At 36.2% G+C, this 23956-nt stretch overlaps 2 protein-coding genes and 1 long non-coding RNA gene across 4 annotated transcripts in view; 1 reads left to right on the top strand and 2 right to left on the bottom strand.

The window, feature by feature from the left end:
• Nucleotides 1-23956, top strand: part of LOC145218838 (uncharacterized) — a 53552-nt gene continuing 29596 nt past the window's right edge. Inside the window, exons 1-5 of the long non-coding RNA XR_013857754.1 lie at nt 1-161; nt 336-467; nt 525-595; nt 4919-5075; nt 5632-5771. This is a non-coding gene — a long non-coding RNA (uncharacterized LOC145218838). The remainder of the gene's footprint in view (nt 162-335; nt 468-524; nt 596-4918; nt 5076-5631; nt 5772-23956) is intronic.
• On the bottom strand, nt 1390-4388 carry LOC145218836 (chymotrypsinogen B-like). Its single transcript, XM_080086244.1, has 10 exons — nt 4220-4388; nt 3966-4151; nt 3804-3850; nt 3579-3742; nt 3422-3517; nt 3199-3353; nt 2843-3003; nt 2581-2725; nt 2390-2419; nt 1390-2288 (listed from the first exon to the last, which is right to left on the bottom strand). The coding sequence occupies exons 1-10, from the start codon at nt 4326-4328 to the stop codon at nt 2131-2133; spliced, it is 1251 nt and encodes a 416-aa protein (XP_079942370.1). The 5' UTR covers nt 4329-4388; the 3' UTR covers nt 1390-2130.
• Nucleotides 18740-23704, bottom strand: LOC145219133 (uncharacterized). 2 transcript variants are annotated; one of them, XM_080086520.1, is made up of 10 exons: nt 22989-23704; nt 22619-22726; nt 22266-22412; nt 22095-22214; nt 21901-22020; nt 21708-21827; nt 21471-21632; nt 19500-19619; nt 19007-19124; nt 18740-18839 (listed from the first exon to the last, which is right to left on the bottom strand). In XM_080086520.1, exons 2-10 carry the CDS (start codon nt 22701-22703, stop codon nt 18812-18814), a joined length of 1020 nt encoding a protein of 339 aa, XP_079942646.1. In that variant the 5' UTR covers nt 22704-22726; nt 22989-23704; the 3' UTR covers nt 18740-18811. The 2 variants fall into 2 exon arrangements, with proteins under 2 accessions (XP_079942646.1, XP_079942645.1); XM_080086519.1 differs by having other exon boundaries at nt 22095-22412.

The raw sequence follows: 23956 nt of genomic DNA on the forward strand, positions 1-23956 counted from the left end.
TACTTGATCAAGTTTGGAAACAAACAAACTTTATGAAAAGCTCACTGGATTTTGTGCTGGATAAAAAGGCAGGAATTGTTACGTCATAAAGATGCGTTATTTCTGAATTCTAAAGTTGCCTGAATGCAAGTGGGAGTTGAGTGCAGTTTTTGTCTCTTTTGGTAGGTCTTGTATTTGTGTCTGTAAGTTAACAACAATAGTAGAATCTTTACTCATTTAAAGCTGCCAAACTGGGATATAACAGGTAGTTAGCGATGTGCATGTGAAGAAATGTTTATTTATTGGAATTACACCAATTTTGTCTACATTTACGGTGAAAATACCTAACTGTTTAGGACTTTAGAAATTTGAACTGCATGAACCTTTCTAAAAACAAGCGGCAGGAAGTTTTACTGTATGTGAAGAAAAAGCATTGCTTCAACTTGGAAGTGAATGTTGCATTAATATCATACTCGACATACAAACGGGTAAAGTGTAAATTGTTCCAAAGGGTAAAGTGTCTAATAAAATTTGTGTACTTTCAGTGTGAAACAAAGTGTCGCATTGGTTGCTAACCTTTAGAATGGGAAATGGAAATAGACATGGAAAAGCGCCGGTAAGTGAAGTAAAATGCAGTACTTACATTGCATTTCTGCTCGAGTTGACTCGACTTGTTACCTTTGAAAATCGTTTGCCAAATTTATTTTGTATGTCAAAATTGTAATAGCCACGTTTTTGTTTGAAATAGTGGTTTTTGCCAGCTGATTTGAATAGCAATCAGAAAGCATGTAAATTCGTCGTTGAGTTTTCAGGTATATTATACTGTACCATAATAAACACTAAACGTGTATTGTAAGAGTTCAAATTTAGTCAAAAAGAACTTAATTATGAACATCTAAATCACTATTAATGCTCTGAAAAATCAACTCTCTTGCCGACCTTATAGCATGGTTCTAATATGAACACAATGCATTTTTGAATAGCTACTTGCATCGTTTTTTGTTGCTTTAGTTTTATGCTCATGCTGTGTTTAGCAGGCAGCACGTTATGTGTGGTCAGTATTTGTATCATAACAATGTGTATATGTGACATTGCGAAGATACAAGGGCTTACTTGATTTACATTTATTTTCGGCAAGTTTCGATATAAATTTGCGTTTTCTGTAGGTTGTTTCACATGTTTTGGTGTTGTGTGTTACTGCTGACTGCTTTCAGGTAAAACTGTTAATTTTCGTGTTCATTATATAGGTTTTGGACTATAAACGAATTCCCCGTCTTTGCGATATATTTTTAGCCGATTTTAGGAGCTTGCACATGGCATTTGAAACTTATTTCCAATGCTTTTACTGTGGAGCATTTGCGACATATATTGGTAATATTCTAATAAAAGTTAGAAATCATACACGAATAATAAACGTTGTTGCTATTTATTAAGAAAAGTGGCGTTAAAAACTGAATCGAAAAAGTTATGAGTAAGAGCGGACGTAAAAAAGCTTGACAACAAGCCAAGTTTCAGAAGTCTTTTCAAATTGTGGACAGAAAATGGTTTATCGTACATAACTTTTTCGATTAAGTTTTTGCATTGACGGCGCTGGACTAGGTAACCTAGGTTGTACTGAAAACAAGACAACACCTATTTACGCTCGCTCGAGTCCAATTTGCTGCAGTGGATTGTAAATAATACCGTTTTAAAAATTAATTGTGTCATGTGGCCAGATTTTGTTTGCATTGATTTTGTTTGCAGATGCCTTCAGTTTTAGGAGTTCATTGTATGTTTAAAAGTTTGTGCCATGTAGGATAGTTTTTCGGTTGTTTACTTTAAATTTAACCACTCGTTACCAACGTTTGTTTGAATTAAATGAATTATTCATTTTTGGTAATGTACAATCAAAACTTTGAACATACATGATGGTGAGACAAATAAGCTAATGGTGAAACGAACATACATGGTGAAACAAGTAGGCTAATGGTGAAACGAACATACATGGTGAAACAAGTAGGCTAATGGTGAAACGAACATACATGGTGAAACAAGTAGGCTAATGGTGAAACGAACATACATGGTGAAACAAGTAGGCTAATGGTGAAACGAACATACATGGTGAAACAAGTAGGCTAATGGTGAAACGAACATACATGGTGAAACAAGCGCTTATATGATTAAACACAACATAAGACAGATGCCCCAAATGACCTGAAATGCATAGTGAATGCGCAGTCCACTTATTGCACCACAGGTATAACTCCCCACGTAGTTAATGCATTTCTCATTTGGACATGGATCAGGCGTTTGGTCGCATTCGTTGACATCTGGAAAATATGTGGTGGGGTATTGCTACGTTATTCTAAACTGGATACAAGTGCGCTGTAAAAGTTTGAACAAATGTAAAAATGTAAAAATCTCGACTTACCATCCGGTACAGTGAAGTTTGAATCTGTAACTGAAACAAAAAGGGCTACGGTTATTTACGTTGCAGATTAATTAGTATTAACTTATTGTTTGATTTATTATCGCTGTTGCACTAAATGCCAAATTAATTTGGTCCCAAACGGTGTGACAAATCATAAGATGTAGTAATTAATACCAAGCGTTTTTGTTTACCCGTCTCAATCCAAGAATATACTTGCGTCATTTGTGTGTAAAATGTTGGCCCATTATCACATCTGTCGTCACTGAAACTGTTTACACCATATTGGTACCATGTCCCGTCGCCAACATCGCACATCAGTGGTCCGCCCCAATCTCCCTGCAATAATATTGTTATTTTGTTGTCCGAGTTGTTTTAGAAGAAACTAGGCATTTTTTTACCTAGCGAATCTAAGAGTATATATACGCCCTTGAAACTTTAAACATTTTATATTACCGCACAAGTGTCTTTGTTATTTCCATGGGCACACAAAAGGGTGCTGGGCATTCCGTCAGGCGATGCACTGATAAATCTTCTATACTTTGGGTCACAGTATGTCTTGGTTTGTATCTGCATTTCTACCTCTTGTAACGTCTCAGAAGGACTGAGGGTATGGTCTAAAAGTAACCACATATTCTTATAAACCGCAATATACTAGTAGTGTACTTCTTACCTTAAAATCCCATTATTAGATGAAAAAAGTATTACAGCCAACCCGTAGATTAAAGTTTACAAAAACGTTATAGTTTTATGTACATATTCTATCTCAAAATGTTAAAGACAAGTGACTAAATTACCGCCTAAAAGCGTACCATGTGTTCTTCCCCAACCCGCAAAGAAACATTTTGTGTTTGGAGGCAATTCGTAATTCGTTCCAGGTGGTACACAGATGGGTCTCACAAGACCATTAAACACAATACTTGACGACACTTCTAAAAGCGCTACGTCGTTCCCTGACTGATAATTTCTGAAAAAATAGATATCTTAATATTTTCTCTGCACTTAATATAAACACATGTCGGAATATTTACGTACATAAAGCTTGGGTGTTTGACCTTTCTTCTCACTGGTAACTGTTGTTCTTCTGGCACGCTTTCAGTAAGCGTCAGTGTTCCAGCGTAGATCACCAACCTAAGTTTTGATTTTATTACTTTTTGTCGGTTGGCGTCGCGTTTGTTTGATGTTTACTCACGTGTCTGAGTTACTGAAACAGTCAGCCCCAGTCATAATCCATTTTGCAGACAAAATACTTCCTCCACATAAAAATTGAAGGGTTGCGCCAGTGCTTCGAAACACTTGCACCATCCAGGGCCAAGAACCGCTTGTTGAAGTTGAACCTCCGTGTATTCTTGCACTCTGTGACATTCAAAAACGTAAAAGTTTAAAAATGTCTGACAAGCTGATGCAAAAGATTTACCGTTGAGAAAGCGGTGGCCCGTTTTCCACAGACTGGTACTGGAGTCTCTGCAACCAAACACGTTCAATACTACTGGATAGTTAATTATGTGACATACAAGGCGTATGATACTCGTGCAAATTTGTGTTAATTTAAATTGTTTATGTTTGAAAGTAAATATACCTTTGCATGATGGAGGTGGACTGTCCCAGCTGGCATCAGTTTCGTTAGCTACGCATGTTGCAGTTGATATTCCATTGAGAGTGTAACCGCTGTTGCAGGAAAATTCTACCATATCGGCATTGTGATATACTGCGGAATCTGGAACCACATTGCCATTCAAAATTTCTGGTTTGGAACATGTAGGAGCTGCGAGACAAAATATGCCATGCTTTAGTTAGCTTTCTTTCAGTCAATGTACAGCAATACCAACTTACGAACAGGTGTTGTTAAAACCGAACGAGTAATAGGACAAAACATCAACACCACACTGAGAATAGGAAAGAACCTTTTAGCGTACTTCATGGCATAAGTTACACTGCACATAAGTTTCTGTAAAATCCTTTTACGCGCTCCTGTGCTGTCTTTGGATAACAATGAAATGGTTGGTTGGAGCGGAGGTCACTTATTTTATCAGGAGCATTATTACAGGGGTTGTAAAAATACGGAACCACTCCGCTTCATGCTGCTTAAAGCTGGTTTGATGACCCTGGTTTGTTTAAACAATCCGCATGAAAGTTTTATTACCGATTGTCGCTTTTTTGGTCCTTTGAACCATGGACTAAGCAAATAGTCATTGATGCTTGTTATATAGGTCAGTTTTAACGATTCGGTAACTGTTTTGTGTTTGAGGTTTTTTTATTTTGTTTGAAAACTTCTTATTTGATTTTCACTGCTTTGACTCACCTTGTATCACGATGACATGACTTACGTGATTTTGACGCAAGTCAAAAAATTCCTAACAATACATTTTTATACTTCACTTCCGTTTCATAAATAAACCGCATTTATGAAAGACATTTGAAACGTACAGGTTGTTAAAGAAGTGTAAAATATAAGTCCTAAATAAATATTGGTAATAACTGAAGACATTCAATAACACGTTATATATAAGTATTTTTTTCCTTTTTACGCAGCTAATTATTCCAACCACATCCAACAAAACACAAAACAAACCACCGCACCGTGGAGTAACACTTGTTACGCAACCAATCAAGCCAGTGGTCCTTGCTCTACTTCCTAATGACTTCTTATGAGTCGCCATCCAGTTTTTGCATCCTGTTAAAGTTTCTGGTAGGTAACCTAACTATATATTTCGTAACCACAATGTTTCAGCATTGTTGCATCTTACGTAAGCACAATCTAATGTTGCATGAGAATCCCTGAACGCATGGATTAACTATAATTTAAGAGAAGCTTTTTAAACAAAATAGGATTTCAAAATTTGTGTCTCTGGCCCATGCGTAATTTGGCTGTTGCAATTTGCTTCTTGCGTATTACACTGGGCTACGTAAAATAATCACACGATTAATATGTTAATTTTTTTGAAGATGCATCTCGACATGGTGTTTGGTATCAACATTTCTATGCCATATTTTAACCGAAGCACTTTTTGCTTCATACGACCATGTTTGCAGATGATATTGGTGTATATTAAGCGGAAAAAAGTAAAAACTTATATGTTTTTGTTCCACAGAAAATGTATTTGTGGTCGTTTTTGGAAATTTACTTCGTCATTACACATAAAATGTAGCGTTTTATTGACAAAAGATCCGTTAAATCATACGTTTACACTTTGGATAAAAGTTGTGTACTTCAGCAAAATGAGTTTGAACATTTGTTTGTTCAGCATACCATACAATACAAGCCGCGACTTCAAATTAGAAACATATCCGCGCTGGAGATCCAGTGCAGAAACAGAAAGAAGTTAAAGCCGATCGTGTGGGTCATTACTAAATGAACACATCATCTTGTTTCTGGTGGATACTGGTTAGTTTTATACATTTACTTCATGATAATCCTAGTTGTAGCCTATATGCCGGTCACACTAAATTTAATTGGAAAACAAGGTTTAACTTCAGCTTGGAAATTACAGCTTATTTGCGTTCAAGAAACTTTGGATAAAAAGTACTATGTTACCGTTACAGTACTAAACCGTTTTATGTTTAATTTGTCAAATATGTGTCATCTATGCTGTATGAACTGGTGGTTGTTAGACAGCATGTATAAAAAAATTTGTGTTTTCTTGGCACAACCAATGATGCAGCCCCAACGGAGATTCGTATTTTCTAGCTAGATTGTAAGATGTGTCTGTTTAAACTTTAAACAGATGATTGGTATGTTTGCGTGTTTGCCAGCTTAAGATTTTGACATGACTCACATGTGTTGTCTACATGGTTGTGATGTTATTGCCGTCTGCCAAAAACATGTTGTCTACATGTAACAAGACAAAGGGTACTAAACTGACGTTAATGTTATTTTTTTTCTGTTTTTCTATTTTATTTAGTTTGTTACCTCATAAAAACGATAATAACTTGCGTATTCGAAGTTGCTACATTTTTACCCAAAGTGAAAGCCTTTGTTTTTTTGGGGGGGAAAGTTTTGTACGTTTTTGGCAAGACAATATTAAGTAACTGTACAGCAGCCCTCCCGAGATGATTTGTGTTACCATGCCAATTAAGAAAATGCGCCGCCGAAACACTTAACAAAACAGTTTAAATAGCGAAGTTTTTAAGATGCTTTGAGGTTATATCTTCATTTTTCTGTTTGCACTGCGTTTCTGCTTTGAAGGATCTGTTATATGTTTTGTGAAATCGATTTCATGTCCAATTGTGGCGGTGACAAAATGTCCATTTTATATCCAATAACAATTAACTGTTCAAATCGTAACTCAGTCATTACAAACTTCATTGCTTATTTGTAACTGTGGCATAAATTGTCTTTCGTTTTGAAGCATTAAATTTGTTTTGTCAGATTCACGTTTCACAAAAAACTCAATTGATGCAATAAGCTTTAACGCAACGAAAGCGTTTTTTCAATCGTTTTTTTTTTCATTTTAACTATGTCCACAATGGACAGCTTCACATAAAATTACAATACGACCTCTTGACATAAAATAACAAAGTGAAATCCATTAACAGGGCAACGACCTTAGGCTCATAAATTTCTACCTCAATATTGGCATTTTGTTTGCCATGTTACTTTCCAAGCTGCGAAAACTTAGAAACAAACATTTGGGTCTGTGTCTGATGGAACTTTTTGCCAAACATTGTCCTAAAACATTGCTTGATTATGACTACTTGCGTTTTTAAGGTAAAAAAATCCGATCACCTAAACGTTAATACGGAGAATTTCAACAAAATGGTCAAATTTATTGGTTTGACAGTTGAAATAACCAGTTTGTTTTATCATCGAGTTGTTTATTACCATGCAAACGTTCTGTTCCCTACCATTAACTTTAATTTTCGTGTCAAAGCTAAAATTTACATTAGTTTTAAAAGTGTTGTCCACTGCCTCTGAATTGTTTAGCAGAACATGCTGACTTACCAAAATAAAAATGGTTGTAAAATGTTGCTCTTTGCATAAGTTTTAATGTACGCAAGCCAGATTACAAAACAATTCATAAAAGTTGGATGATTTTAGCTGTATATTAGACAGTTTTGCTGACGGTCTTTTAAAATCATTTTCATTCGCTTGTTTCTCTTGTTTATTTATGCCTTCGAAGTTTTACAGTAAAACACGGCTTTCTTTAGACGGTTATAGTATGACATACACTTCAACAATTTAATTTTAGTTTTTGTCTGGCAATACATACTATCAATATACCTTGGCCGTTTACGTAAATGGCCAATACAAAACACGGTTTTGTGTTGTTTAATTTCCACTACTTACAAGTACAACGAACATTTGGACGAATATGACTTTTATTTGAGATTAGTTTGTACATACATGTTTAATTCATGTGTGATTCTTTACGCAGTGATTACAAAAGTTGAGACTTTGCAGTGATCTACATTTCTATGAATTGTCCAAACGTTGTATTTCCTTCAAAGCCTGCAACTGCCCTTAAATAACTATTGCGAAAATTGCAATGAATACCATTGGAATTGTTTGACTTATCTTCATTACACTGCAACCACCTAAATGCAAAATATCTGCCTTTAAACCCCCCAAAAAATTTCCATTACCGGTAACACAAATTAATACAAATTCGTCCTCCAGATACCAGAATTTGTTTGCCTTATAACTTTAAAATGGAAGTTCAGATGAAACAAGTTTATCGCTAGTCGGTAAATCGGATCGGTTTTACAAATCCAAAACCGATGTCTATTATTTAAGAAGAGAAAAGCGTTTAAATGCAAATCCAGGTAATCGGCGAAACGCCCACTACTATTCTTTCAATTATTGGTAAAATAAATATACTTCTGTATGCCCTTACCACATGCCAGGGATTCATCAGACCACCCAGTACTGAGGCATACAATTTGTGGTGTGCCTTTTAGTGGAAGTCCTGGATCGCAAATAAACGACACCTCATCGTTTAGTTGATAACTCGGTTTATCCGGTTCGATTTTACCGTGTTTCGGAACAGTAGGTCTTGGGCAGGCTGAAGAACAAAAGAAATGTAATGAAACCAATACATTGAAACTAAAAAAACTATTGTGCAAACTTCCAACTCGAGTCCAAAGACAACCTCAGTACTTAGAATAGAAACCAATTTACGCTATATATTTGTTTGTTTTTTCGGATGCAAACACTTTTTCCCTTAACCGTCTGATGCCATGATATTTTTAACCTACACTTTAAAGAATAAGAGTATACGTACGATCGCAAGTCGGTGCTTCGTTAATCCATCCGTTCTCTTTGCAATGATTAAGATTTTCTCCTTTCAATGTGTATCCTGGATCGCAGGGATAAAAGGCAACTTGGTGTAGGTCATATATTTGTTTATCTGGAGAAATTGACCCGTGAAGGGGAACATCAGGCCTGGTACAATTCTCTGCCATAGAGGTTCTTAACAGCAATGCCAGCACAACTAAACCAAAGAGTGTTAAATGCTGCATGTTGAAGTTTTTTTCTGTTGCTCGCGGTAATTTGACGCGGTTTTCCCTGAAACAAAATGCCCACAAGTGTGACAAAAACAAACAAAAATGTCTTAGTAACGCTTGTATCATAAGATTAACTTCTAATCATATTGAGCAGTTGTTACGGTAAATGCAAAGTGTGCTTTACGGCGTATTCTCCTGTAACCACATCCCTCCATAAAACACGTTTTTTTTGACAAGCTACATTTTAGTGTTCCTATTTTTGTGCAACTGGCAAACTGCAAGGGTGCTTTTATAATACACCTATTTGGAAAACACTTTTTTCACTTGCTTGTTTGTTAGTTTTACGACATGGTAAAAACCTGTCACAAGAAACAGACATTGATTTCATTTCCAGAATTTCAGTTTTCTTACAACGTTTTTGCGTTATTTGAAACTTGTTACCAAAACAACAAACAAAAGCCACTGTGGCGCTAAATGTTAAATATCTTGATCCAACTTGCATTTAAGTTTAGTTTAGGTAGCAAAAATAATTTATAATTTGTTGTTTTTGAGATATATGAGATATAGGGCAGGAGTCGGCAACCTTTTTTGCACTGCGGACCGTTTTTGAAACTAAAATTTTATCGCGGACCGGTCTTCAAAAAACTACAAATATTTAGCAATAAAAACGCTTAAATTAGTTTATCATCCCCAGGATACATGAGCAAAATGTTTTATAGCATTTAACCTGAAAAATTGTACGGCCCGGTAACGAACTCCTCGCGGACCGGGACCGGTACCGGGCCGCGGACCGGCGGTTGCCGACCACTGATATAGGGCATTACATTTGTTCATTTATTGGTGCTTTGGCGCATACGCAATTTTACATGCTTGTGGTACAACAATGAACACGTGTGCGTCAGGCATCAGTGTGTTTTGAATAACTTTTAAATAAATGCAGTGCGATATGTAACCTTTAGGCTGTTTTTTTTCGTTTCGGCCAAAGTATACCCCAATCACAAGTCCATAATTTGAGCTTTGCAGCATGTTCTGTTGCAGATTTGGAGCCCTGTTTGTGGTTTGAAATCGCAATACGCAGAAACATTTGTTTACACTTTGGGTAATTGGCGATATACCAACAAATGAATTTGTGCACATTGTCTGTTTAAAGCACTATCCAAGTAGACTTTAATTAGAAACAAAACCGCGCCGGAGTTCCGATTCAGAAACAGTAAGAAGTAAATCTTAAAGACTGTCGCATCGCCATGGGAGTCATATACTTTTTTGGTGGATATTGGTTAGTTTCATATGTTTCTCCTTATATTAATCTTGGTTGGTTTTACCCTTCACACTAAATTTGATTGGAAAAATGGTTGTACTCTGACATACAAATTATTGCTAAATTGCATTCAAGAGACTTACGGAAAAACAAGTAGATATTTACCTCGATATTACCAAACAACCATCTGTTTCTTTGTCAATTATGTGTTAAATTTGCGTTACCAGTTGAGGGTTAGTAAGGCATCACGTATAGGATTATTGCCGTTTTCTCGGTTCAACTAATCATGCAGACCGAATCGAAATTCGCGTCTTTAAATTCAAGGGTTTGTCGGTGTATAGGAAAGACTAGTACTCGTTCGCGTTTGCCTATTTTGACATGACTCACACATGTTGTTCACATGTGTTTGTAATGTCATTTTGTCATTTGTTTGCTTTTAAACATGTTTTTTTAAGGCAAAAGGGTACTTAAACTGACGTCAGCGTTAATGATGTGATGTTTTTGTATTTTATTTAGTTTGCTAACTTATATTTTAAAGGGATAACAACTTGCGTATTCGAAGTGGCAAAGTTTTTGAACTTAGTCTCGAAGCACCAGTGCCGGGACTCGACTACTCGGATTAGTTAAGTGTCAGATTATGGCGTTTGCTGTTTAGTAAATGTTTTTGTACTTTTTGATACTTAAACAATCAACTGATGGTACAGCTTTATGGAGTAGGTACTCTGAAGATTTATACTCACTTGTCTGGGATCAAATCGTTGGCAATATACTGACTACATCGCGTTTCTAATAACTCCCGCATAAACTGTTTTTTTTTTTTTTGCGGCATTTTTTGTTCACTAGATTGCAGGGCAACGACCTAAAGCTCATAAATTTTTACTACCTCATATTCGCAGAAATAGATTAGCAGTTTGTTTGCCAAGTTACGTAACAAGCTACAAAAACGGAGAATGAAGAGTTGGGTCGATGCCTTATGCCAGCGGTTCCCAAACTGGGGTCCGCGGTCCTTTAGGGGTCCGTGAGACAATTTTCGGGGGACCGCGAAGCGGTTGAAGTAATTCTATAATCTTATTTGGAGTCAGTTTGTGCCACTAAATAAGTTTAAATCAAAGTAGAATTGAGAATCGACTGTCTCCATTGCTAAACAATGGCCTTTATTGAATGACAACTATCAAAAATGCAATTGTTCGCGCACAATCGTAATGTTTTTGTCCTGTTTGTGATATCACATGCTGTCTTTGGATGATTGTTATGCGCAATTTTGCATAACTAGCTAAAATCCCGCAATCAACTTTCGTTTTTATGAAATACACATTTAGGCTTAAGGACCGCGAGCCCTCGAAATAATGACAAAGGGACCGTTTTGAAATAAATAAGAAAAAGTTTGGGAACCACTGCCGTATGCAAATTTTTGTTAGGCATTGTCCTGAAACAATGCTTGATTGCCAGATTGGAAAGAGGATAAATCCTCCGCGCAATATTTTGGATTTCCCCTTGTAATCCGCGCAAATTTAGGCTTCTTACGTGTAATCCGCGCAAAAAAAATGTTGTCCGCGCAACTTAGCACAGCTTTCGTAGGTAACTACAATAAACTTTCTTTACAATTTTATATTTACGTTGCACAATGAAGTTCTATGTCGTCACAATTCTTATTTCACGAACAATCCACGCAAATCAGTCAAGCACATCGAAACTTTTCGAACGTCACGCTTGAAATAACATTTCTATTTCGCTAACGCAGTCGTTAAAAGTACATTTATCTGTATTTTTAGGACGTAGTTTGACTATTAAAGTGACTGTCGGCTGGGCAAGTTACATACAATAATGTTTTCTGCATGACAAATAATTAAAAACAGTCACGCAATCACAAACTATCCCCATGAAAGAAATCAGCAAAATGTTTGAATCGTTATAAAAATGAAAAATTGTAGAATCTAGCAGAACAGCTGCGTGCGCAATAGAGCAAAACTGAAAATTTGTCATGTTTATTGCTTTATTTAGTTGTTCTTTTTGTCGGCTGGATAGTCTTGCCTGCAGGCGTTACATACAAATTGCGGTAATCGTTAAATCCACTTGTCAATCAAAAGTCTATCAATCCGCGCAGAAAATTTTAATTCCGCGCAAAAATCCGCACAATTATTTTGACGAAAAAATATCCTTCGCGCAAAAATAAAACTTTCCAATCTGGCTTGATTGTGACTATTTCTCTTTTAAAGGCTGAAACTGAAAATTTGCCCTTTACCTAAACGCCAATTCGAATAATTTCAATATAAAGGTCAATTTTATTAATTTGACAGATGGTGCAGCCATTTCGTTTTATTATTGAAGTGTTGATCACCATTCAAACGGTTTGTGCCAATGGTTAGCTGTCGTTCCTGACAAAATTGACTCATTTGTGCAGCACAACATCTTGTTATGTAACAAGCAAGATTGTTGTAAATTGCTTAATGCATTGATTATGGGAAGTTTTAATGACCGCAAGCTATAATTTCTACAAACACAATTTATTGCTGACGTTTTTACACCGGCGTTGGGGACCAAATTGGTAGACTATTAGCGGTATGTAACACAAGTTTCCGCTCGACAGTCATGACAAATCGTTCAAAAATAGTTACATAAAAAGTTCTGCGGTGGCATTTTACACTTTTTGTCATGCGCACCACCTGATTTTTTATGATAGTTTATTGGCTATTTTGCAATGTGAAGCTGGCAAATATCATCATGCATAACGGTAATTAAAATGTGACTATTTGTGTTTTGTTTGGTTTTTGGTATTTAAGGTGAAAAAATAAAGCGGAATGTCTTGTTAGTTTTTAGCAAAGGTTTTCTCTTCAAAATACTGGATGTGTGTTAGACAAACGTTTCTGTACTAATATCTTTTAATGATATCGTATTTTTTGGATTGTTACGCTTAACACAGTGTAATTCAACACAATAACGTTTTATTTTCGAAACAATGTTTAACAAATAAATCGATTATTTAGTAATTTTGCTGATCCTCCTTTTTCGAAAGACTTGTTTGGTCACGTATTTTTTGCAAATACTTCTGCTGGAACTGAACGCGTTTTCAGTACGTGTTTATGTTGGTATTGCCCTGTGTACCACAAAAAATTTTGTATACGTGTGTCAAAGCAAAAGGTAGTTGGTATTTTTATCAGTTTTTGAAATCAGGATTAAAAACGGAAAGAAAACATTTTTTCTCTTGTTAACATGCCTGCAGAGATTTGAAGCAAAAACGGTTGTCCTCAGATGTTTTTTGTCTCAAAAGTGACACAACTTAAACAATTTATTTTTTGTTCGTTTCTGGCAATGTATATTTCCCATATACCTTACTCTGTACATGGCAAACACAAAAACACGAATTTGTAATATACTACTTTTATTGCATACAACTGCTTTAAAGATTTAATTAATTATCACTTTCATACGTCAATTAGTTTGTACAGATATTTATAATTACTGTGCGGCTGTTTACTCAGTGATTACATTAGGTTTAGGTTTTTTACCAATCTACATTACTATGAATTGCCCAAACGTTGTATTTCGTTCCAAGCATGCAACTATGCTTGAATAAATATTGCAAAAATCGCAATGACTACCATTGGAATTGTTTTACGTATCTTCATCACACTGCAACCATCTAAATGCAAAATATCTGGCTTTGACCAAATCTTAATGTTCAACGATTAGTAACACAAATTAATACAAAGTCGTCCTACAGAAACGGTAAAAGTTTGGCTCATAACTACAGTATAAAATGGAAGTACAGACGAATCCGACTGAAAAAACTGGTTAATCGGGTCGGTTTTGCAAATCATAAACTGATTCCTATTATTAAATAAGAAACAAGTCGGCTAAATGTAATCTGGTTAATCGGGTACTCTGTAATACGCTTTTTTGACTACTATTTATTCAATGTATGGGAAGAATAAATATATTTCTGTGTAAAGACATATATGTTCGTACCACATGTCGGAGATTCATCAGACCACCCAGTACTGAGGCATACAATTTGTGATGTTCCTTTTAATTGTAATCCTGGGTCGCAAGTAAACGTCACCTTTTCGTTCAAACTATAACCCGGTTTATCCGGTTCGACTGTACCGTTTTTCGGAACTTTAGGTCTTTGACAGTCTGAATAACAAAACAAAAATAGTTATAGCTTTCTTGTCACAACCGCATCTACAAATCTGAAAAAAAATTGTTGGGTAAATTTGTGTGTTTAAAATAGTTTTGAGACACTTATTGTTCCTTTTAAACCGTTATCTTTTGACAAACTTTTTAATTCGTTGACTTTGAAGGGAAACTCAGTACTTGGCAAACACCTTATGTTTTGTAAAGCTTTTTTTAACGTCTAAAGCTTTTTTACATTTACTATGAGACGATAAAGTGTTTTTTGACATAAATACTTCTATATAAGTACACAAACCATAATGCTTATCGCATGTCGGTGCTTTGTTCATCCACCCGTACTCTTTGCAATGATTATAGCTTTCTCCATTCATTGTGTATCCTGGATTGCAGTTGTAGAAAGCAACGTCGTTTACTTCATATATTTGTTTATCTGGTGAAATTGATCCGTGAAAGGGAACACCGGGCCTGGTACATTGCTGTGCTATAGATGTTTTCAACAGCGATGTCATCACAATGATAACAAACCCAAACAGTGAAAAATAATGCATGTTAAAAAAATTTTTGACTGCTTCTTGTAATAAATGAAGGTGGTCTCCTTGAAACGAAATGAGCTTCATTTAACAATACGTTTTAGATCAGGAAGGCTAAAACTTTGTGACATATCGGTACTATCCATACCGATTCGCCTTCCTACATTTAACCACGAATGATTTTTAATTCTTGAATAGTAGAGACTGGAACAATAGTAAAGCAATTTTTCGGTCTTAAAATCAGTCAACAAAAAGCTCTGCAAAGTGATATATCTTTCACAATAGAAAATCGTCACCCAAAAATTTTGACAGAAAACAAAAAAAAAACTTTAGTAAGAATTTATTATAAGATTAACTTCTAATAGTCACTGCTATCATCGTCCATGTACTGTTCGCTTTACGTCTTTTGTTTCAGAAACAAGTTCCCTGATAATTCTGACAAGCTTCTTTTTGTGTGTAGAGTTTTTTTTTTATAATAATGACAAACTGCCAACTGCAAGGGTGCATTTATAAGGTACGCATTTATATTGGCTTAGTTCTGATTTATTGGTTGCGATTAAAATACGTGAAGCTGCTGTCGTTACGAAACGTGCATTGCTTTTTTAGCGACATGATAGATGGTGAATCGTCTTGAAAAGATAAATTTGCAACCCAAAAGTGATATTTATTGCGTTCAATTTATAGCAGATCAATAAATTCTTGCTTTTTATGTCAGTTATTGTATCTGACTTGCCATATGGCGCAAATACACTGATGTTACACAGTCCAAAACATTATTATATTCAACATAAAATACAACGCTGTCAAAAAATAAAACATATGTCAAAACGAAAATTGCTTCGTGTCAATCATGATTTTTTTTCGTTTTTGTTAGTGCAATTCCCCCCAATGTAGCGCTGGAACCATTACCTTCTGTTCTGGCTTGCAATGACTCATCGTGTGACCCTCAGTAATCCGGTTTTCAATTGGATATTAAGCCTTTTGAGCTTTATGCTGTGGGTGTGAAACAGGTTGCTAATTATTAACATTAATTAACTGACAAATTCAGCACAAACTTAAATTTGTCTGTATATTTCTTATTGCAAAACACAATCGATTTTGTCCAAATATATGACATCGTCAGTCCTAAACGGGAAATAAATAAATCACGATGTAAAATGGTAAAAATGTAAAATAACAAAAAGACGGATACAGGTATGTTGCAGTTAAAACACACAAGTCCCTGCTGCAACGGCTACAACACCAATACTGATTTAAGATTGAGAGTTTACGCGGGAAAAACGATAGGATAAGAACGTTACCACAAGACACGCTATAGGACACAATGGAAACAAAACAATCGAACAGTGCCTATAGAGAACTACTTAAATTGTGGTAAAATCATCTTGGCAATATTTATCGTGGCATCAAGTTTACCAAATCATTTGTCCTCGCAAATATCCAACAAATGCATTTCGGGTTGCTCCAAGGACGTTACTCGAAAGCATTGTTCGATTGCGTGATTTTTGTTTAAAACCGTCGAGTGGTTGTAACTATAATGGTGTAACATAGCCGCTCTGTCGTTGGAAACCGAAAGATCGCATGCATTCCAGATTGATCTGCGTGCATTCTAACGTGTGGAAAACTTGTTCTTTGTTTGGCCCACGTAGTTTTGTTCGCATAAAATACACGTAGCCACGTAAATATGGTAATTCCGACAGGTTAAGTTTTGCCGCAGTTTGAACACTTTGTTGTTAGTTGTTAGCGAAAACAATCTCGTCCTAAATTGCCAACTAATGCTAAAAAATTATCATAAAAATCAAAACCAAATGCCAAAAAAACAAAATAAGTGTTTGTTATCAAAGTCAAAGCTAAAACATTTGATCTTTGTTGGCACCGTGAACAGTAAACTGTTGTTCAAATTCAAGACAAACGTTTATCAATGAATCTTATTTGCATAATTTCTAATGCACAATGAGTTTCGATGCCCTGCAGTTTCACGTTTTGCACTTTCGTTGAATTTTTCTGATTTTTAATGAAATCGTTTTTTTTTCCTGTTTGGGGAAAATTCTTCACAACTGCTTTTTGACTTGGCGAACGCTTATTACTGCTTTGTTAAGCATACAACGTGATTTGATAGATCAATTTTCGTTGGATTTGGCGCATGATTATTCTAGGATTCTTTGAAACCGATGAATAATTAATCGTACCTCACCTTTCGCAGTTTGGACGTAACCCCAAGTCACACCACCCTTACACATGCAGTCTTCCTGTGATCGGACGTATCCGTCACATGTCCCTGGTAGTTGCTGCAAGCTGCCTGTCCGTATTTTCGGTCTGTCGGCGGTCTTGTTGTAGCTTAAGTGTGCTTTGTTAGGTTTTGATTGACGGCAGATCGTCCTTTGTAGATAGGAAGTTGATTTTTGCATCCCCCTTTCTTTGTACATACATAACTTTAGATCCGTATATAACGAAAATAACTGTGTTGTGTTATTTGTGTAGCAGTCTGCTCTACTCGATGTTCATTATGGGTCCCCTTCCGTGAATGGTTTGTCTCTGTATTTTTTTTCCAGCCCAACGCTGGTTTGTTCCAAGCGTTTGGTCAAGAAAGAGTGCTTTAAATTTATTCAAATTTATCTACATGTTAGTTATTTATCCAAATTTGATCTTCCTGTAGTTTGACCACAAACCCAGCGGCTCACCCACAGGCCCGACGAAAAGCAATATTATTTTGAAACCGCTGTACTGACTAAAGTACATGATCTAGGAGCTTCATACTTTGTTGCTTGGTGCATTGTAAGGTATTTTAATAAATCTTGTAACTTTGAATTGGATTCACTAATTTTTTCACTGCTTAAGCCCCGCAATTTTCGGTTTTAGTTTTTCCAGCCCATAGGTCAGAAATAAAAGCCTTCATGTGCTGAAAATTGAAACATTTGTTTGTAGTAAGTTCGTTTAGTATTCACAACTTTGGTCAATCCGCCGAATGGTTGCCTTTACAGTCCCTAAATGTGTTTGAGTGCCCCTTGCCAGACAAACAAATCCCTCGGGAGAGATTGATTAAGTTACGGTCGGTCGGATATGGTCGCTGCGTTATGCATGACTGTGTTCCCACTAGAATAGAGCTATAACATGTTTAGTTGTTTGTATAACAAGGACATATTTTGCGTAGTGGACGTTACTTATAATTTTGGTCTACGAGGGGAGAAACAGTCGCATTACCGCAGCACTGTAAGAGGTTTTTGCGTAACTGCATACACATATTGCAACTGTGCCAATTTATAGTGCTTTAATACTGTCAGGATTTTATGATTTTATTAACAAACCATTTTTAATTTTTCTTTGGAGTTTAGAAAACGTCTGTGGGACCCATTCGTGTATACAAAGCAAAAACAATCCTGTTAGTAGATCAGATGATGTACATAGTAAATTGTTAAATAGGACCGATAATTTATAAATTGCAAATATATAGGGCAGCCACTATTCTAGTTTAATATGTCTTCTTAGGTAATTTCATAATGCAAAAATGTTGAATAATCAACCAGTTTGTAACTAGTAATGTCATACATCGCTTTTTATGTATTATATTGCATAACGAAAAAGACAGACTGTATAAGCGCAGTTTTTATATCCAGTTTTTATCCGTTATTTACTTTTACAGTCGCATATGAGCAGATGATGACAAACGAATAATAATTCAAAACTCTTGACTGCCAAATGACCAACGAAAAACATACAACGAAAACAAATTTAAATATGCGGAAGTATTAGGCATTTTTGAAAGGACACGGTCAAATCTAGCAAACTCTACAAACAATAGTCAACCTATTGTCTCAAGGAATTTAAACCGTTGTTTATTAAGTACTTTTCACTGCTGCTGCGCATGGTGGTTTTTCACTGCTGCTGCGCATGGTGCTTCAAAGCCTCTCGCAAATCGAACGTTGCATTACGTCACAATTAACATCGTTTACATTAAATGCTGACGTCAATGTGGTCCTGAACTCGCCACAGTGTTCATTTCCATTCTCGTTGTTTGGTTCGTCAGTTGCAAAGAGAGTGGTAGTGTCGGTTAACTGAATATTATCCACGAACTTCCACGTTCCGTGTTCTTCAATGTCAGTTATCCCAACAAAAAGATCGTTAAGTCCCTTAGCTTTTAGTTTGTTCATCAAAGATCTTTTAGAAACATGCGGTACATAGTTAAATTAAATTACGTCACAGTTTGTCGCTGTTGTGATGTTGATATTCCACTACCGTATCTAGTGTCTTACTTACAGGCGAAATGCTGCATTTCTCAAATTCCTGGCTATTAAATCACCTCCCATGGACTGACAATTTTTTCTTGCTGTGGTCCAGTCCATTCTTGTGTTAACAACGAGATAGTCACGAAGCACTGTTAACACATCGTACATATAACACAAATTATAATGTTTTTTCAAATATATAACACAAAGTATAATGTTTTTTCAAATATATAACACAAAGTATAATGTTTTTTCAAATATATAACACAAAGTATAATGTTTTTTTTCGTGATTGATGTTTAATGGCACCCAAACTTAACCCCATTTAAGCATTGTTGGTGTTGCTGCTAGTGAAGTTCTTTACAACCGGTCTCACAGCATATTGTTCTGGTTTTGTTGTTCCAGGCACGATTTATCTCTCTGTCTTGTGTTTGGATTCGGGCACATGATTACAATATTTTCATTTCCATACATTTTTGACCCACTTTTCTACAAAGCAAGCATATTTAGTAATGAAAACCAACCTGTTTCACATTTCGTTCCCGTGTACCAAACGGTGCAAATGCAGAAAAAACCTTCTTCGGTGTCCAAACAGCGTCCGTTGTGTCTACAAGGTCCAGGTTTTTGCTTGCAGAAGGTACTCACTGTAAATATATTTTGAAATCAAACTAGCTTGTTAAGCAAATAGTCCCAAGAGAAAAAATCGGGCATTATTTTACTCTTACATTCATCCAAATCTTTAAAAACGTAAGTTGCATTTATTATTTAATATTATGTAAATGCGGTAAATGAATTGTCATTCATTCCTTTACCGCAGTGCTCTTCAACCTTTTTAGTGGCACGGAACCCTTCAGGTACTTTGTCAAACTTTGCGGAACCCCCCATGAAATAATTTTAATGAATGTAATACAAGTAGGCTACATCAAAGATATAACATGCATTTTTACTTAATTCTCAATCACATCATAAAGGTTGACAACATCCCAAGCACATCATAAAGGTTGACTTCATTTCAACGATTCACTGAAACGCATTGCCATGTTATTTGGATCGGTCGTTTCTACATTTATCTTGCAATTTAGCTAGAGCAGGGGTTCTTAAACTTTTTCGGTCGCGCCCCACTTTACACTAATTATTTATTCTCACGCCCCCCCTAAAAAACGTTAGCACTAATGATGCTTGTCTTGTTTTTTGGAAACAACATACATGGTAGGTCCGCTTTAAGCTACTGTCAAGTTAGTTCCGAACGTTGGAAAAAGCCACTTCAACACTGATAAGTTGCGAAAAAGTAGGCTTTTGCGAACACAGAGACACGTTGCCAGTATTCTTTTAAACTACGCATTGCGAACAAATAAAGAATGTACAGCCGACTATATAGTACAGGGGTCACCAAACTACGGCCCGCAAGGTCATTTCATCCGGCTCGCGACCCAATTTTTGGATTGCCAAATCGTATTGATAACTTTGTTACTGTCAAAACTTAATCTACTCCTTACGAAAGTTTACTGTTACGACATGTAAAATTAATATTACCGACTCTCAAAGGATTGCAACGCCCAGGAATGATCCAAACCCAGTTTATTACGTCACAGACAAAACAAAAAGTGTTAATTGTGCGCAAACAATTGCCTTATTGTGTCACTTATGACATAATATACAAGCATTCCTTGTAAGATGAGACTAACTATATAATTTAACAGATTTTAAATGGGGTTTTAAAATGACCATATCTTGGCGCCCATATAAAAATCGCCTCATGGGCTAAGTTTGAGAAGACGGCACTAGGGCATGTAAACTCTGCGGCGGCCCGCAGTGGGAAAAGTTTGGTTAATACAATTGGACATCCATTTCAGAGTAATGAAGCGTTTATACTTTAAACAATAAGTTCGAAATCAGCGCCGACATAATTCCAATGCATTAATTTACAATTGTTTGCAAGTTAAAACTTTGCTGCCAGATTGTGCTGCGCCCCCCTTGCGAACCCTTCACGCCCCCCTGGGGGGGCGCGCCCCCCAGTTTAAGAACCCCTGAGCTAGAGTGTATCAAGGTTGTATTTATTACGTCACAATTGATCAATTGTGTAACGAAGGTTAACTAGATGGTATAGGCGAGCATTGCTGTTCGAAACAATGATATTATGAATCATTTGTGTTTGAATTGCTACATCAAACCGTTGCGAACCCCCGTGCAACCCTTAAACTCACGGAACCCCGGTTGAAGAGCTCTGCTTTACCGCATTGTGTTCCACCCCCCACGTAGTTTGCGTTGCACAAACACAGGAAACCGCCCACAGTGTTGAAACAAGTTGCGTATTTATGGCAGTTGTGTGTTCCGCTCCTACATTCGTTTATGTCTGTGCAGTGCTATCCGTTTCCAGCAAAGTTTGCGTTGCAAGAACATAGAAAACCATCCACAGTGTTAATGCAAGTTGCATATTTATGGCAGTTGTGTGTTCCACTTGTGCATTCATCAAAATCTGTAAAAATTCCACTTACATTTTAGATAGGTGTGCGTTGGTATGTGAGCTAGTTTCTTATCACATCGTCTTCCATCTCCTGTGTAGTTTGCGTTGCAAGAACATTGAAAATCACCAATTGTGTTAATGCAAGTTGCGTGTTCATGGCAATTGTGTGTTTCACTCTTACACTTATCCAAATCTATAAAAATTCAGTTGCAAAATCGTGTTTAAATAGGAGTGAGTTGTAATGCAATTTAGTTTGTTTCTTACTTACTACAGTGCGTTCCATTTCCCTTGTAATTTGCGTTGCAAATGCATCGAAAATCATTCATTGTGTTAATGCAAGTTGCGTGTTGATGGCAGTTGTGTGTTTTACTCTCACACTTATCCAAATCTATAAAAAATTCAGTTGCAATAATCGTGTTTAAATAGCTGTGAATTGTAATGTAAGCTTGTTTGTTTCTTACTACATTGTGTTCCATTTCCTGTGTAATTTGCGTTGCATGAACATCGAAAATCATCCTCTGTGTTAATGCACGTTGCGTGTTGATGACAGTTGTGCGTTCCGCTTAAGCACTTATCCAAATCTGGGAAAAAATCAAGTCACATTAATCGTGTGTAAATAGGAGTGAGTTTTAATGTAAGCTTGTTTGTTTCTTACTACATTGCGTTCCATTTCCTGTGTAGTTTCCATTACAAGAACATAGAAAACCATCCATTGTGTTAATGCAAGTTGCGTGTTGATAACAGTTTTGTGTTCCACTTGTACAATGGCTCACGTCTGAAAATGTTTTGTTTAGGGTATCGGTTTTAGTTGCTTCCATCAAATTACCGTTGTCGATCTGCTGTTGGCTGATTTTTACTATTGCAAAAACTCCTCCAAGTCCGCATACGATTGTAAAAACGACAGTGGCGAATAATATTCGCCTAATTTCCTTCTTATTCCCATTCGCATTTCGTTGTTGGTTCTTTGCTGAATCTGTTGCAAGAAACTGAAATTTGTAATACATTTGAAAAACAATATTTTTTGTTCTTCATTAACGTTCTAAACCAGACAACCCGTTAAAAAAAGTAGCGCTTGGAATACCAACGTAAAAATAAGCAATGGAAAACTAAGAGTGTGTAGGCCCGTCAACAACCTTCGTGTAATGTTTCTATACCGTAACAAACAAATAAGCACTTTACCATCTGCTTGTTGTAATGGTCTTGGATTGTTTGCTTCCAAGTTTTCAAGCTGCAGATTTTCGTAAACATTCATTTCCAAACTCATGGTTGCTTGCGAAAACTTTATGTCTGTAAATGATTAAACAACACTAAAACTGTTTTGTAATTTTATTTTCAGGGAAGCTCATTGCCCATTGAAGCAAGTTAAAAAAGGTAGACGCATTATTTCTTTTTTTAGACGTTTCATTCATCCTTGCTGGCCTATTTGATTTTCATTTCGACCGGACACTAGATACAATTTATGTACTGCAAGTTAACGTCAATAAAACTTTCATTGTTGAATGACTTCGATCACACTCAGTAGTAAAGTTGCAACAGTAACGAAACTTACCTAACAATAAGATTCACATATTAGGCCTACTGCCTGGGAATCGTTGGGGTCTTCAGCAGGACACGAGCCAAAAAAGGTTGGGAACCATTCCACACGCCAAGGTGAACAGACTTTGGTTTGCTCCTTAAAAATATCCTTTGCAAGTTTGTAATGCTCTGGCATATGTGCCAAATTGCCAACAAATGCTAAAAACTGTTATATAAACTAATAACCGAACGCCACAAACCCCAAGAAGTATTTGTTATCAAAGATTGTCCTGTTTTTTACAAGAATAAGCCTGGCTTTTTCTGTAGAAGCTAAAACATTTTGATCTTTGTTATCGTCATAAACTTTTATTAAGCTGTGGTTCAAATTCCGGACAAGCGTTTATCAACAAATCTCATTTGCATAATTTTTAATGCACAGTGAGTTTCGGTGCCCTGCAGTTTCACGTTTTGCACTTTCATTGAGTTTTTTTAAATTGTAATAAAATCCCCGGGTCACGCACATATGCAATCTTCCTGTGATCGGACATACGCGGCACATATGTCTTTGTTTGTTTGTTGCTGTAGCCTGCCCCTAACCTCGGTCTGTCAGTGGTCTTGTTGTATCTTAAGTCTGCTTTGTTAGTATTTGATTGACGGCGGATCGCCCTTTGTAGATAGGAAATTTTTTTTGCATCACCCCTTTTTTTGCACATAAACTTTAGATCCAAATATAACAAAGAAATAAACTAATATACGTTACGTTACTACCTCAGTTCTGGTCTAGTCTGATGGAACTGTTAGTCTTGAAGGTTAATTTATTGTGTTTCTGATCTCGAAGTACTCATTTTTTATTGTGTTTTCTGATCTCGAAGTACTCATGTTTTGAACATAGCTTGTGGCATTAGGCAAAAATTGCTATGTTTCTCAATCGGGAAACTTTCGCAAAGTTTTTGGGAAAAAAAGTTGATTGAAACAACCATGTACTGTCCCAGTCAAAAATTT

This window comes from Phallusia mammillata, chromosome 3 (genome assembly GCF_965637545.1).
Source record: "Phallusia mammillata chromosome 3, kaPhaMamm4.hap1.1, whole genome shotgun sequence".
NCBI lineage: Eukaryota > Metazoa > Chordata > Ascidiacea > Phlebobranchia > Ascidiidae > Phallusia > Phallusia mammillata.